Below are 12667 nucleotides of genomic sequence, written 5' to 3' on the forward strand. Positions count from 1 at the left end.
TTTTGAGCTTTTGGGGAAAAATAAAAAGAAGAAACATGACTGAGTTATTTAATCTAGCAAACTGTCTACTTTGCATGAAGATTTTTTGGTTGTGGATTTAGTACACGTACAGAGCAGCTATATTGTTTATATATGGGGAAATTTCAAAGTACAAATAAGAATCAGGCGCTCAATTCCCATTGACTTTCAGTAGAAATTGTGTTCCTAACTTCTCTTTGGGCCTTTGAAAATTGCCCCCATGGTCAATACTTGGAAGGAGCTTAAGGACTACCCAAGGAGGCCTTGATAAACATTCACTTTAGAATACAGTTTCCAAATATGCATTAATACAATGGTTACTTCAGTCATGATTGCCTATTGCATCATTAATCTTCATTTAAAGAAGTTCCTAATAACATATTGATATGACAAACCTTAATTATTTTGAAAGAGCCTCTGCAGTTTATTAGATTAATAATCTACATTTTCAAAGAAATCTTTACATTTCTATTGCCTTAATCATATTACGGTCCAGTTATTAAACCCTTCTCTTTTTCTGAAAGCTACCGTAAAACAAAGAAGACATTAATCCACAGTAGATGGTTTAAAAAATGTTTTGCTGTAAACACTGAGTACACCGCAGTTGTGAACAGCTGATTCTGAGAACTCAACAATTAGCCTTCTTGCACCTAAGAATTTAAGGGGTATGGCAGACATGAGAAACTCTAATTCAGTACCACGACAAGGGCACAGGGCAGAGTATCCGTGGCCAATTTCTTAGGCCCAACTGCCAACCATGTCTCTTGAGCCTGCAGCAGCCAGGGTTAGAACCCAGAATTTCAGACTCTTACTGTTCAGTGCAAGATCAACGATGTTCTATGACCTGCACTCTGTCAAGATGTCCAACTTGACTTGCATTACTGAAATCTGTCTTGAAGACACTGCTGGACCAGTGTTGCCTCAGCTAGTTGTTACAGGGTACTTAGCACACTATCCCCTGAGTGAATAAGGTAGAACATGGAGTTAGTATGCTCTTTGCATCAGACCTCAAATACAAGACAGGCTCAACTGCAAAAACAAAAGCCACCCCAAACACCCCACCCCACTTGTGTGCATCCATCAAGTGTGTGAATCCAGGGATGAGCCCAATATTGACACTCTTCTTATCTATAGACCATCTAACAGGAGTGGGTAGAGTAGCATTTCTGTTATGATCTTTCCTTTCAGAGGGGCTGTGGTGCAGTTTCATCTGGATAGGTCTTGCCTCTGGAGACCTTTACACTTCGTCCTATCCATCATGTTATTCAACATATTTGTAAGCTCCTTTGGGTGATCATGAACTTCAGTGCCTGCAGTAGAAAACAACACCGCGCTTTGAATGCCTACTGACCTCACTGTGTTCAGAACTAAATGCAAAGCTCCCTTTTTGTCTTAGCTTTCTCTCACGAAGCTTGTGCTCTCCCTCTCACACATACGTGCGCGCACACACACGCTGCCTATTGGGAAGAAAGCTCCTGCATGCTGGGCTGAACCAGGAATATTATTTCTTTTTAAATACTTGGGAGACATTCATGCTACAGGGATGAGTGCCTTATCAGAACCTAGATCCATAGGGGGCTGTGAATCAGTACACAGAATGAGATACCCTTTGTGCTGCAAGAGCTACACACGAGAAGGCAAGTAAATAATGGAGTATCAGTCTTAAAAGGACACTGGCAAGGTTACTAGCCTAAAAACTGATATACCTGGAGAGAAGTTCTAACAGGAAGATTTTTATCTACAGAAATCCGTAAAGGTATTTTATTTTTAAACTGGTACTGATCCTCCTCCCCCTCAGGCCCTGCAGAACAAACAAATGTGCAAATATATAGTGCTCACTGATAGAAATGGCAGGCAGACATCAGTTCAGCATCAGTGGCTGCCTGCTATCTCTATCAGAAGGAACATGCACTGATGTGCTGAACATCAAATCACATCCCATTTTTAAGGTTTCAAGCAAGAGGAATGATCATCTTGGAAAAGTATATTGACATGCCCTTGTAGATACTCCTTTTTTAGATAAGACCACTGTTGAAGTTCAACCGTTTCTAAGCCTAATATCTAGGCAGAATCCCCAAAACCAGAATTTCTTGGGGGTTTTTGTTTATTTGTGCCATATCCTTAACATAACTCAAGTTTTTGTGTGTTGATAAAATATAAATGCACCAAAGTAATTTCACTAAAGGAATAAAGCATACTTTTGAGATCTGAGTGTAATCTAATGAATGTTCAAGTACAAAAAACAAACTTTCTATTGCATTTTAAATTCTTGGACAAAATGAACAGTTATCCAAAAACATCACTAATAATAAATGTCTCTGCTTGTCAGAAGAAATTTGTTACTGAATCAAAAATTACTCAAGATTGATAATGAAGTAACTGAGTCTCTTTGGACTTACTAGGTGAATGTGAAGTGTTCAATGACTGAGAGACTATTTTATTTGAAAAAAGTAAATGAAATTACTCAGCTCATGCCTATATATTGGATAAAATACAAACATGTTTTTAATTGATATTTTTTTAAAGTATAATCGTGCTCCTGATTAACTTGCCCTGTTGTACTAAGCCCTGGTCTACACTAGGAATTGAGGTCGAATTTAGCAGCGTTAAATTGATTTAACCGTGCACCCGTCCACATGACGAAGCCCTTTTTTTCGACTTAAAGGACTCTTAAAATCGATTTCTTTACTCCACCCCCAACAAGGGGATTAGCGCTGAAATCGGCCTTGCTGGGTTGAATTTGGGGTACTGTGGATGCAATTAGATGGTATTGGCCTCCGGGAGATCCCAGAGTGCTCCATTGTGACCGCTCTGGACCGCACTCTCAACTCAGATGCACTGGTCAGGTAGACAGGAAAAGGCCCGCGAACTTTTGAATTTCAGTTTCCTGGTTGGCCAGCGTGGCAAGCTGCAGGTGACCATGCAGAGCTCATCAGCAGAGGTGACCATGATGGAGTCCCAGAATCGCAAAAGAGCTCCAGCATGGACCGAACTGGAGGTATGGGATCTGATCACTGTATGGGGAGAGGAATCCGTGCTATCAGAACTCCGTTCCAGTTTTCAAAATGCCAAAACCTTTGTCAAAATCTCCCAGGGCATGAAGGACAGAGGCCATAACAGGGACCCGAAGCAGTGCCGCGTGAAACTGAAGGAGCTGAGGCAAGCCTACCAGAAAACCAGAGAGGCGAACGGCCGCTCTGGGTCAGAGCCCCAAACATGCCGCTTCTATGATGAGCTGCATGTCATTTTAGGGGGTTCAGCCACCACTACCCCAGCTGTGTTGTTTGACTCCTTCAATGGAGATGGAGGCAACACGGAAGCAGGTTTTGGGGATGAGGAAGATGATGATGATGATGAGGTTGTAGATAGCTCACAGCAAGCAAGCGGAGAAACCGGTTTTCCCGACAGCCAGGAACAGTTTCTCACCCTGGACCTGGAGCCAGTACGCCCCGAACCCACCCAAGGCTGCCTCTCGGACCCACCAGATGGAGAAGGGACCTCTGGTGAGTGTACCTTTTAAAATAGTAAGCATAGTTTAAAAGCAAGCATGTTTTTTAATGATTAATTTGCCCTGGCATTTGCGGCTCTCCTGGATGTACTACCAAAGCCTTTGCAAAAGGTTTCTCGGGAGGGCAGCCTTATTCCATCCACCATGGTAGGACACTTTACCACACCAGGCCAGTAGCACGTACTCGGGAATCATTGTAGAAGAAAGCATTGAAGTGTATGTTTGCTGGCATTCACACAACATCCATTCTTTATCTCTCTGTGTTTATCCTCAGGAGAGTGATATCATTCATGGTCACCTGGTTGAAATAGGGTGCTTTTCTTAAGGGGACATTCAGAGGTGCCCGTTCCTGCTTGGCTGTTTGCCTGTGGCTGAACAGAAATGTTCCCCGCTGTTAGCCACAGGGAGAGGGGAGGGGGCAGGGGCTAGCCACGTGGTGGGGGGAGGCAAAATGCGACCTTGGAACGAAAGCACATGTGCTATGTATGTAATGTTAACAGCAAAGTTTACTGTGAAAGAGTGTACCCATTGTTCTATAAAATGTGTCTTTTTAAATACCACTGTCCCTTTTTTTTTCTCCACCAGCTGCATGTGTTTCAAGGATCACAGGATCTTCTCCTTCCCAGAGGCTAGTGAAGATTAGAAGGCGAAAAAAACGCACTCGCAATAAAATGTTCTCTGAGCTCATGCAGTCCTCCCACACTGACAGAGCACAGACGAATGCATGGAGGCAGACAATGTCAGAGTGCAGGAAAGCACAAAATGACCGGGAGGAGAGGTGGTGGGCTGAGGAGAGTAAGTGGCAGGCTGAAGAGAGGGCTGAAGCTGAAAGGTGGCGGCAGCGTGATGAGAGGAGGCAGGATTCAATGCTGAGGCTGCTGGAGGCTGCATATCAAACTAATATGCTCCAGCATATGGTTAAGCTGCAGGAAAGGCAGCTGGAGCACAGACCACTGCTACAGCCCCTGTGTAACCAACCGCCCACCTCCCCAAGTTCCATAGCCTCCTCACCCAGACGCCCAAGAATGTGGTGCGGGGGCCTCCGGCCACACAGCCACTCCACCCGAGAGGATTGCCCAAGCAAGAGAAGGCTGGCATTCAATAAGTTTTAAAGTTTTAAACTTTTAAAGTGCTGTGTGGCCTTGGCCTTCCCTCCTCCACCACCCCTCCCGGACTACCTTGGCAGTTATCCCCTATTTGTGTGATGAATTAATAAAGAATGCATGAATGTGAAGCAACAATGACTTTATTGCCTCAGCAAGTGGTGATCAAAGGGAGGAGGGGAGGGTGGTTAGCTTACAGGGAAGTAGAGTGAACCAAGGGGCGGGGGGTTTCATCAAGGAGAAACAAACAGAACTTTAACACCGTAGCCTGGCCAGTCATGAAACTGGTTTTCAAAGATTCTCTGATGCACACCGCACCCTCCTGTGCTCTTCTAACTGCCCTGGTGTCTGGTTGCGCGTAACCAGCGGCCAAGCAATTTGCCTCAACCTCCCACCCCACCTTAAACGTCTCCCCCTTACTCTCACAGAGATTGTGGAGTGCACAGCAAGCAGTAATAACAGTGGGAATATTGGTTTCGCTGAGGTCTAACTGAGTTAGTAAACTGCGCCAGTGCGCTTTTAAACATCCAAATGCACATTCTACTACCATTCTGCATTTGCTCAGCCGGTAGTTGAACAGCTCCTGACTACTGTCCTGACTACTGTCCAGGCTGCCTGTGTATGGCTTCATGAGCCATGGCATTAAGGGGTAGGCTGGGTCCCCAAGGATAACTATAGGCATTTCAACATCCCCAACAGTTATTTTCTGGTCTGGGAATAAAGTCCTTTCCTGCAGCTTTTGAAACAGACCAGAGTTCCTGAAGATGCGAGCGTCATGTACCTTTCCTGGCCATCCCACGATGAAGTTGGTGAAACGTCCCTTGTGATCCACCAGAGCTTGCAGCACTATTGAAAAGTACCCCTTGTGGTTTATGTACTCACCGGCTTGGTGCTCCGGTGCCAAAATAGGGATATGGGTTCCGTCTATGGCCCCACCACAGTTAAGGAATCCCATTGCAGCAAAGCCATCCACTATGACCTGCACATTTCCCAGGGTCACTACCCTTGATATCAGCAGATCTTTGATTGCGTTGGTTACTTGCATCACAGCAGCCCCCACAGTAGATTTGCCCACTCCAAATTGATTCCCAACTGACCAGTAGCTGTCTGGCATTGCAAGCTTCCACAGGGCTATTGCCACTCGCTTCTCAACTGTGAGGGCTGCTCTCATCTTGGTATTCATGCGCTTCAGGGCAGGGGAAAGCAAGTCAGAAAGTTCCATGAAAGTGCCCTTATGCATGTGAAAGTTTCGCAGCCACTGGGAATTGTCCCAGACCTGCAACACTAAACAAGTCTGTGCTTGTTTCCCGGGCCCAGAATCGGCATTCCACGGCATGAACCTGCCCCATTAGCACCATGATGCCCGCATTGCCAGGGCCTGTGCTTTGAGAGAAGTCTGTGTTCATGTCCTCATCATTCTTGTCACCGCGCTGACGTCGCCTACTTGCCCGGTTTCACTTTGCCAGGTTCATATACTGCTGGATAATGGTTGTGGTGTTTAATATGCTCCTAATTGCCAAAGTGATCTGAGCGGGCTCCATGCTTGCCGTGGTATGGCGTCTGCATAGAAAAAAGGCGCGGAACGATTGTCTGCCGTTGTTCTGACGGAGGGAGGGGCAACTGACATCATGGCTTACAGGGTTGGCTTACAGGGAATTAAAATCAACAAAGGGGGTGGCTTTACATCAAGGAGAAACAAAAGCAACTGTTATACAGAATGGCCCCCTCAAGGATTGTACTCAAAACCATTGGGTTTAGCAAGCCAGTGCTCAATCCACAAAGCTATCCCTGCCTCTGGTATTTCAGGCAGGATTTCACAGAGGGAGGGAGGGGGGAGCAAATGAATACAAAACAAATCTGGTCTATTTCTTGTTTTGATCCACTCCATCTATCTTTTACATCTTTGGCTGGCAGCAGACGGTGCAGTAGGACTGCTAGCCATCCTCATCTCCTGCCTGCCCAGTAGAAGATGGTACAATAGGACTGCTAGCCATCCACATCTCCTGCCTGCTCACCATAAGATGGTACAATAGGACTGCCTGCAGGACTAAAGAGAATGACCTGGTCAAGTCACTCCTAATTTAGTCCCTGCACCCATATCTGCCCAGGCGCTCCTGACCGACCTTACCGAGGCAGCCAGGAGCATCCCGGACATGCTGAGGATGGTTTTCAGACCTATTGCACCATCTGCTGCCACAAGGCAATGGGTTGCTGCTGCTGTGTAGCAATGCAGTACCGCATCTGCCAGCACCCAGGAGACATATGGTGACAGTGAGCTGAGTGGGCTCCCTGCTTGCCATAGGTAACTCAGGAAAAAGGCGCAAAATGATTGTCTGCCATTGCTTTCACAGAGGGAGGGCCTGATGACATGTACCCAGAACCACCCACGACAATGTGTAGTGTAGGAGAGGGCATGGGACACCAGTTTATTTACAGATGCTGGAATAATATGAAATGAGAAACCTATTTGTAGCAGTAGCAATAGCAATCTCCTACTTTCAACTGCTGCAGAGTTATTTCCTGAAACAACCATGCTTTAACAGAGAGTCATCCTACTACCTCAGTGCAAAACTTCATCTTCCCTTTGAAAATACAAGCGACATTACCGAAAATATGTGGGGAATTCCGGATGCCCTAAAGTGCCCTTGACAGAAGTAAGTATTGCAGTTGTTAGTGGACCAGTGGACCACTACTTGATTTCAGTTATTCTCCTCAGACTTCTAATTTCTCTTGTATTCTGTTAAAATAAAGTGAGGCCTAAAACTAGCTATGGATGGTGTGGCAAAGTGTTGGTGTTCCACTTTGTGGCTAGGTGCAGCATTGCAGGGTTTTCTGTTGTCCTGCTATGCATGTCTGCTAGTGGTCTCCTTTAGTCTTGTGACTCGACCCTCTGGCTGGTCCACCTTTGGTCTTGCCTCTTTTGGGGCAAACCAGAGTTGTTCTTCAAATGACTGCACATGTCCATGCCATTGCAGGGATGTGTGTGTGCCTTGTGCACAGTTGTTGTAGAACTTTTTCCATCAGTGGTGCTTGTCTGGATGGCTCGAGAGCCCTCTGTTGCTGTGTGCTACTGCATGGCACTCAGTGACCCACACTGCAGCTGCCTAAAATATTCGAGGGAGTCTCACACCAGTGACAAGAGTCACATTTGTGGAGGGGTTTAACCTTGCTTGTAAGAAGATAGAACAGTGAGACTTCAGTGTCTCCTTATGGAGGCAGCATTTCACCCTACATGTGTACTCTGAGTACAGTGCGTGTCCCAAGTTGTCTTTGGCACTGTGTTCTGTGTCTCCATTACCAAAGAGGAGACAAAGAATTTCCAAGGACATGGTGCCTGGTTCAGCAAGACCTTCGGTACCGAGGCCAGCTAGAGGCGTGGACTCTGGGTGGGACTCTGCAGGGAAGTGTTCCCCAGAGTGTTCCTCTGCTAGAAGAAGGCGGGAGGGGGAGCTATCAACTTCAGAACCTGTGCCAGTTCCATTGAGGCTGACTCCTGAAAGCTCCTATATGCCAGACTGAAGACCCAATTCCAGTGCCAACAACACTGAAGATGTACGCTGCTGCCAGAGAATTGCTTAAACTTTTGGTACGAGTGTTCCCGGCAGTGCAGGAAGGGTTTCAGCTGGTATTGGCAATTGCAGTTCCTACACAAGCCCTGCAAAAGCATGTGGTATTGATGCTGCTTCCACTAGCTAGGAAGCTGGTACATTCCAGGTGCAAGTACCATTAATATCCTCAGTATCACCATCTCCAGGTTAGACTTACCTATCGCTTGTCCACACAGGTTCTGCAGCTCTATTGGTATTGCAGGCTTCAGAGTCATCTTTCTTGGATTCGGAAGTGGCGTCTTTTGTATCCCGTTCTAGGCAGGAAGCCTACCCTCCATTGGAGCCTTGGGGGTCTGTGGTTGTCACAGCAGTGGGCACATCGCAAGGGGCAATGGCATGCGTAACCATGGGGCCCACCATCACCGTGTAGTGTCCCTCCCCCTGCTAGGATCTCCCCTCTGCTGTCTGAGTGGACTTCCTCGGGGGCACACTGAGATCAGCCCTGACAACATTCTCTGGCGCCCCATACTAGTACTAACGCAGCTTGGATGGGGTGGACTCAGCAGCTCGATCCATGGCATCCATGGCATCTGCCATGTCTATGAGGAAGTGTTTGTGGCTGCAGTCTTCCTCCTGAAGTACAGCAGACCATCCAAGGCTTGCTCTTTTTAGGATCCCTTCCACTATTCTGTATAGAATAAAAAATTCCAGGGCCACATTGAAGTCACTTGGAATCTGCACACTGGCAACAAACAGGGAGCAGTTCTGGCCCCAAGAGGCTCACAGATATCAGAATTTATACCATGTCCCCAAGAGTTGCCAAGAAAAAGGGCAAGAATTACAGGAGGTGACCACAGCACCCCCTCCCATCTGTGACAGCAAGTTCCTGTCGACCAGCAGCCCAGTCTAAACATGCATTTTGATGCATTTGTCTAGGGCAGCATAGCAGTACTTACAGACCAATCTGCTCTGACCCATATCTTTGCCAATCATCTATCCTACTTCCTTTGTGCTTGGATTCATGTCACATTGGATCTGGAATATTCCCTTCAATTTGTTTCTATCCCCCTTTATCATCCCACTTTCCCATCCCTCTTCGGAGACCATTCTAATGAGACCACTCTTCTGTGGGAGATCTAATCTCTCTTTCTAGTAGGAGCCATAGAGGAAGTGCCTTTATTCTGTAGGGGGAAAGGTTTTATTCCCAAAGCAAAAGGCTGTCTCAGGTCTATTGTAGATCTAAGAGTTACACAAGTACCTGAAGGAAATAAAGTTCCACAAGAGTACCGTTGCTTCCATTATTCCTTCCCTGGAACAGGGTGACTGGTATGCTGCCCTTGATTTAAAGGATGCTTACTTCCACATGGCACTCTGTCCAAACCACTGGAAGTTTCTTAGGTTATAGTGAATAGAACCCACTACCAATTCACAGTATTTCCATTCAGCCTCTCAGCAACCCCTCGTGTTTTTACAAAGTTCATGGCACCTGTAGCTGTGTATCTGAGGAGATTGAGAATCCATGTATTCCTCTCCCTGGCAACCAGCTGGTGAGAGTCCAAACTGAGTCTCAAGTACTGTCCAGCATTGCTATCATTCAGTCCACCTTCAATCCACTGGGGCTATTACTTAGTCAGGACAGATCAATTCTAAAACTTGTGTAAAAGAGTTTTTTTGGAGCATTCCTGGATGCTACAAAAAACAGAGCATTTCTGCTCCAGTCAAGGTTCCAAATGCTCCAAGACCTGGTCTTGGAACTAGAAGCACATCCTGTTACCACAGTGCACATTTGCCTCTGACTTCTGGGGATATGGCAGCATGTACCTACTTAGTACAACAAGCCAGACTAAGCCTCTGAAGGCCTCAGGGATGGCTAGTGTTGGTGTATGTCCCCTGTCGACATTATCTGGTAAGCGTGATTTGCAGAGGTAATTTTGTCCTCTCCGGACTGGTGGACAGACCCTCAGAATATTTATCCCTTTGTTTTTCTGCAACCAATGCTCACTTGGGTCATGGATGCCTTGTTCCTGGGTTGCAGGGCACACGTCAAAACCCTGCAAACTCAAGGGTTGTGGCCCTCGCAGGATCCGAGGACTCATCTAAACATCGGGGAGCTACATGCTCTCCGTCAAGACTGTCAGCCTTCTGCCCACATACTGTGGGAAAATAGTCCTTAAGGCCTCTTAGGTCCAGGGTTTTCCTGCTAGTACTCTGTGAGGCCACAGGAGAACCCAGTCTCTGCCTTTATCATGGGCTCCAGCCCAAGGACCCTTGTAGCAAGTGGTTACAGGTCTCTGTGATCAGACTTCTTGCTTCTTCCCTGGGCTACTTCCTACATCAACCCACCTTCTCCTCAGGGGACTCATTCTCAGCAGGGGTCTGCCCTGGGCTCAAGCCCCTCACTTGAGTCCTTAAGAGAACAAAGGAAAAGAAACTAAAGTAACAGAAATAAAGAGCAGCACCAGCTTCTCTGTCCTACTGCTCTGTTCTCAAAGGCAGCCAAAGGTGTATCTTGGGCTCTCTGCTGTGGTCCTCTGTGGGAGCTGAGGGTGAGAGGTCCATCCGCCTCCCCACACTGAAGCCTTCTGAACTGAGCTTCACCCTTTTTTATGCTCCTTCTCCGAGATTCTCATGCCTCAGAGGTGCAGCAGGAGGGGCTGCCTGGGCCCGAAGCTGCTCCTTAGCTCCTTCTTGCCTGATGCAGGGTTTGTAATACCCATCACAAATGGATTATAAATTGCTATTTACCCTGAAACAACTTCTGAGTAATGTACAGGGTCTTTTGTTTGCTTTTGTGGCCAATGGGCTAAAAGGCTGCAGATTCTGAAGGAGGCATGATATAATTTAATCAGACGTAGTTTGGGGACTTTATTAATTTATTTGGAGTACTCCAATTTTTTAAATGATAAATCTCTTGAAAGTTAAAGAATTTTAAAGCAGATACAAGAGGCCAGTATGGGCTAGATTGTGCCTAGTCCTGTAGGAAGAGCTGGAGACACCTTTAGCTCTACCTTGCGGAGAAGCTAGATACAATTTTAGGCCTTTGCTTCCAGCATTCAACAGGAGAACTTTAGTGCCTACAGTGGCACTAAAACCCCATTGGATCAGGGAGGGGCAAGGCCATGATTCAGCCTGACCCTGCAGCAGATGAGTTTTCGTGGGGAGAGTCAATATTCTACCTTGTTAAAAGGTGTAACAATGGCTGCTGTGTGCATTGCCCCAACACCCTTCTTGCACTGTGCCTATCAAATTCACTGATATACTCTGGCTACTTTGTGCTGCTCCTGTGATGCAAAGCTGCTGTTAATATGGCTTAAGTGGTGGGTTATGCCAGGTTTATGGATGCTTTACATCACCAGAGCAACATAAAGCAGCTGAAGCGTGCAAGTGAATCTGGCACAATGCCTCTAGGAGCTGCCACTGATGTGGGCTGCGTCTTAGAGTTTAGTCCTTTGTTGTTGCTGCAGCCTTTTCCCCTGGGAAAAAATTCTACTTTTAGGCCAGGTCTACACTACAGACCTATATTGGTATAATTATGTCACTCAGGTGTGTGAAAAATGCACACCCCTGAGCACAGGCGTTGATTTTCCAACGTGCCGGGGGGTGCTCGACTCCTGGCTCTGACCCAGGCCCTACACCCTCCCCACCTTTTCCTGCCCAGTTCTGCCCCCTCCCTGAACATGCCACATCCTTGCTCCTCCCCCCATTACCAGATTTGCCCGTTACTTTGGGGTATACTCATTTATTAGGGTTAATCTTCTGGGGGGTGGGGGTGGGGGAGGGGTTTTGTAATTCTATCAATGTACTGCTTGTGTCACTTGTGTTTTTATATGGAGCTCCACTTCTCCCTTCTGCAAGTCCCCTCCCAATGGAACTCACCTGCAGGACCTAGGTTCCCCAGGGCTGGGTTCCTCTAGCCACAGAACCAGATCAACACACACACACACACACACACACACACTAATAGAGCAAGTCTGAGTGGACCAGGCCAATCAGCACTTTCAAGCTGCCACCCTTGTATGCCCCTGGGCTCAATAGGCTGGGCCAAGCAGCATTTTCAAGCTGCAACACTTATATGCCACAGGTACCGCACCGGGCTAGAGTAAGCCTGAGCAGTCTGGGTCGAACGGCACTTTCAGGCTGTCCCTGGACTCAGTGGACTGGGTCTAGCAGCACTTTCAAGCTGTCACCCTTATATGCCCCTGGACTCAGTTGTTTGGGTCAAGCAGCACTTCCAAGCTGCCACCATCATATGTCTCAAGTTCAGCACATCCCTATCCGCATTTCATGTTACAGCTGTACTGGTAGTAACCCACTTGATGAGCAAACCTCAGGGTATTTTTGGGCGCTACAGGGATCTTTAGCTTAGGTAAGAGAAGCTTTGCTGCAGAGTAAATGGGGAAGCTAAAAACACAAAAGAGTAAAGTTCAGAGAGAGAAGCAGCTTAACCATAAAAGTTATTTATTGAATAATAGTGATAACTACACAAGGAG

The 12667-nt window shown here is 46.8% G+C and overlaps 2 protein-coding genes across 7 annotated transcripts in view; both read left to right on the top strand.

The window, feature by feature from the left end:
* The window catches only part of TAFA2 (TAFA chemokine like family member 2), a 298856-nt gene that overhangs the window by 222543 nt on the left and 63646 nt on the right, over positions 1-12667 (top strand). The gene's annotated exons all lie outside the window — the stretch shown is intronic.
* On the top strand, positions 3020-4703 carry LOC142070894 (uncharacterized). Its single transcript, XM_075124815.1, has 2 exons — positions 3020-3521; positions 4112-4703. The coding sequence occupies exons 1-2, from the start codon at positions 3116-3118 to the stop codon at positions 4636-4638; spliced, it is 933 nt and encodes a 310-aa protein (XP_074980916.1). The 5' UTR covers positions 3020-3115; the 3' UTR covers positions 4639-4703.

This window comes from Caretta caretta, chromosome 1 (genome assembly GCF_965140235.1).
Source record: "Caretta caretta isolate rCarCar2 chromosome 1, rCarCar1.hap1, whole genome shotgun sequence".
NCBI lineage: Eukaryota > Metazoa > Chordata > Testudines > Cheloniidae > Caretta > Caretta caretta.

Coding starts and splice junctions, on each gene's coding strand:
- LOC142070894 (XM_075124815.1), top strand. CDS start 3,116: ATGAAGGACAGAGGCCATAACAGGGACCCGAAGCAGTGCCGCGTGAAA. Junction 3,522..4,111: donor AGATGGAGAAGGGACCTCTG/GTGAGTGTACCT, acceptor TTTCTCCACCAG/CTGCATGTGTTTCAAGGATC.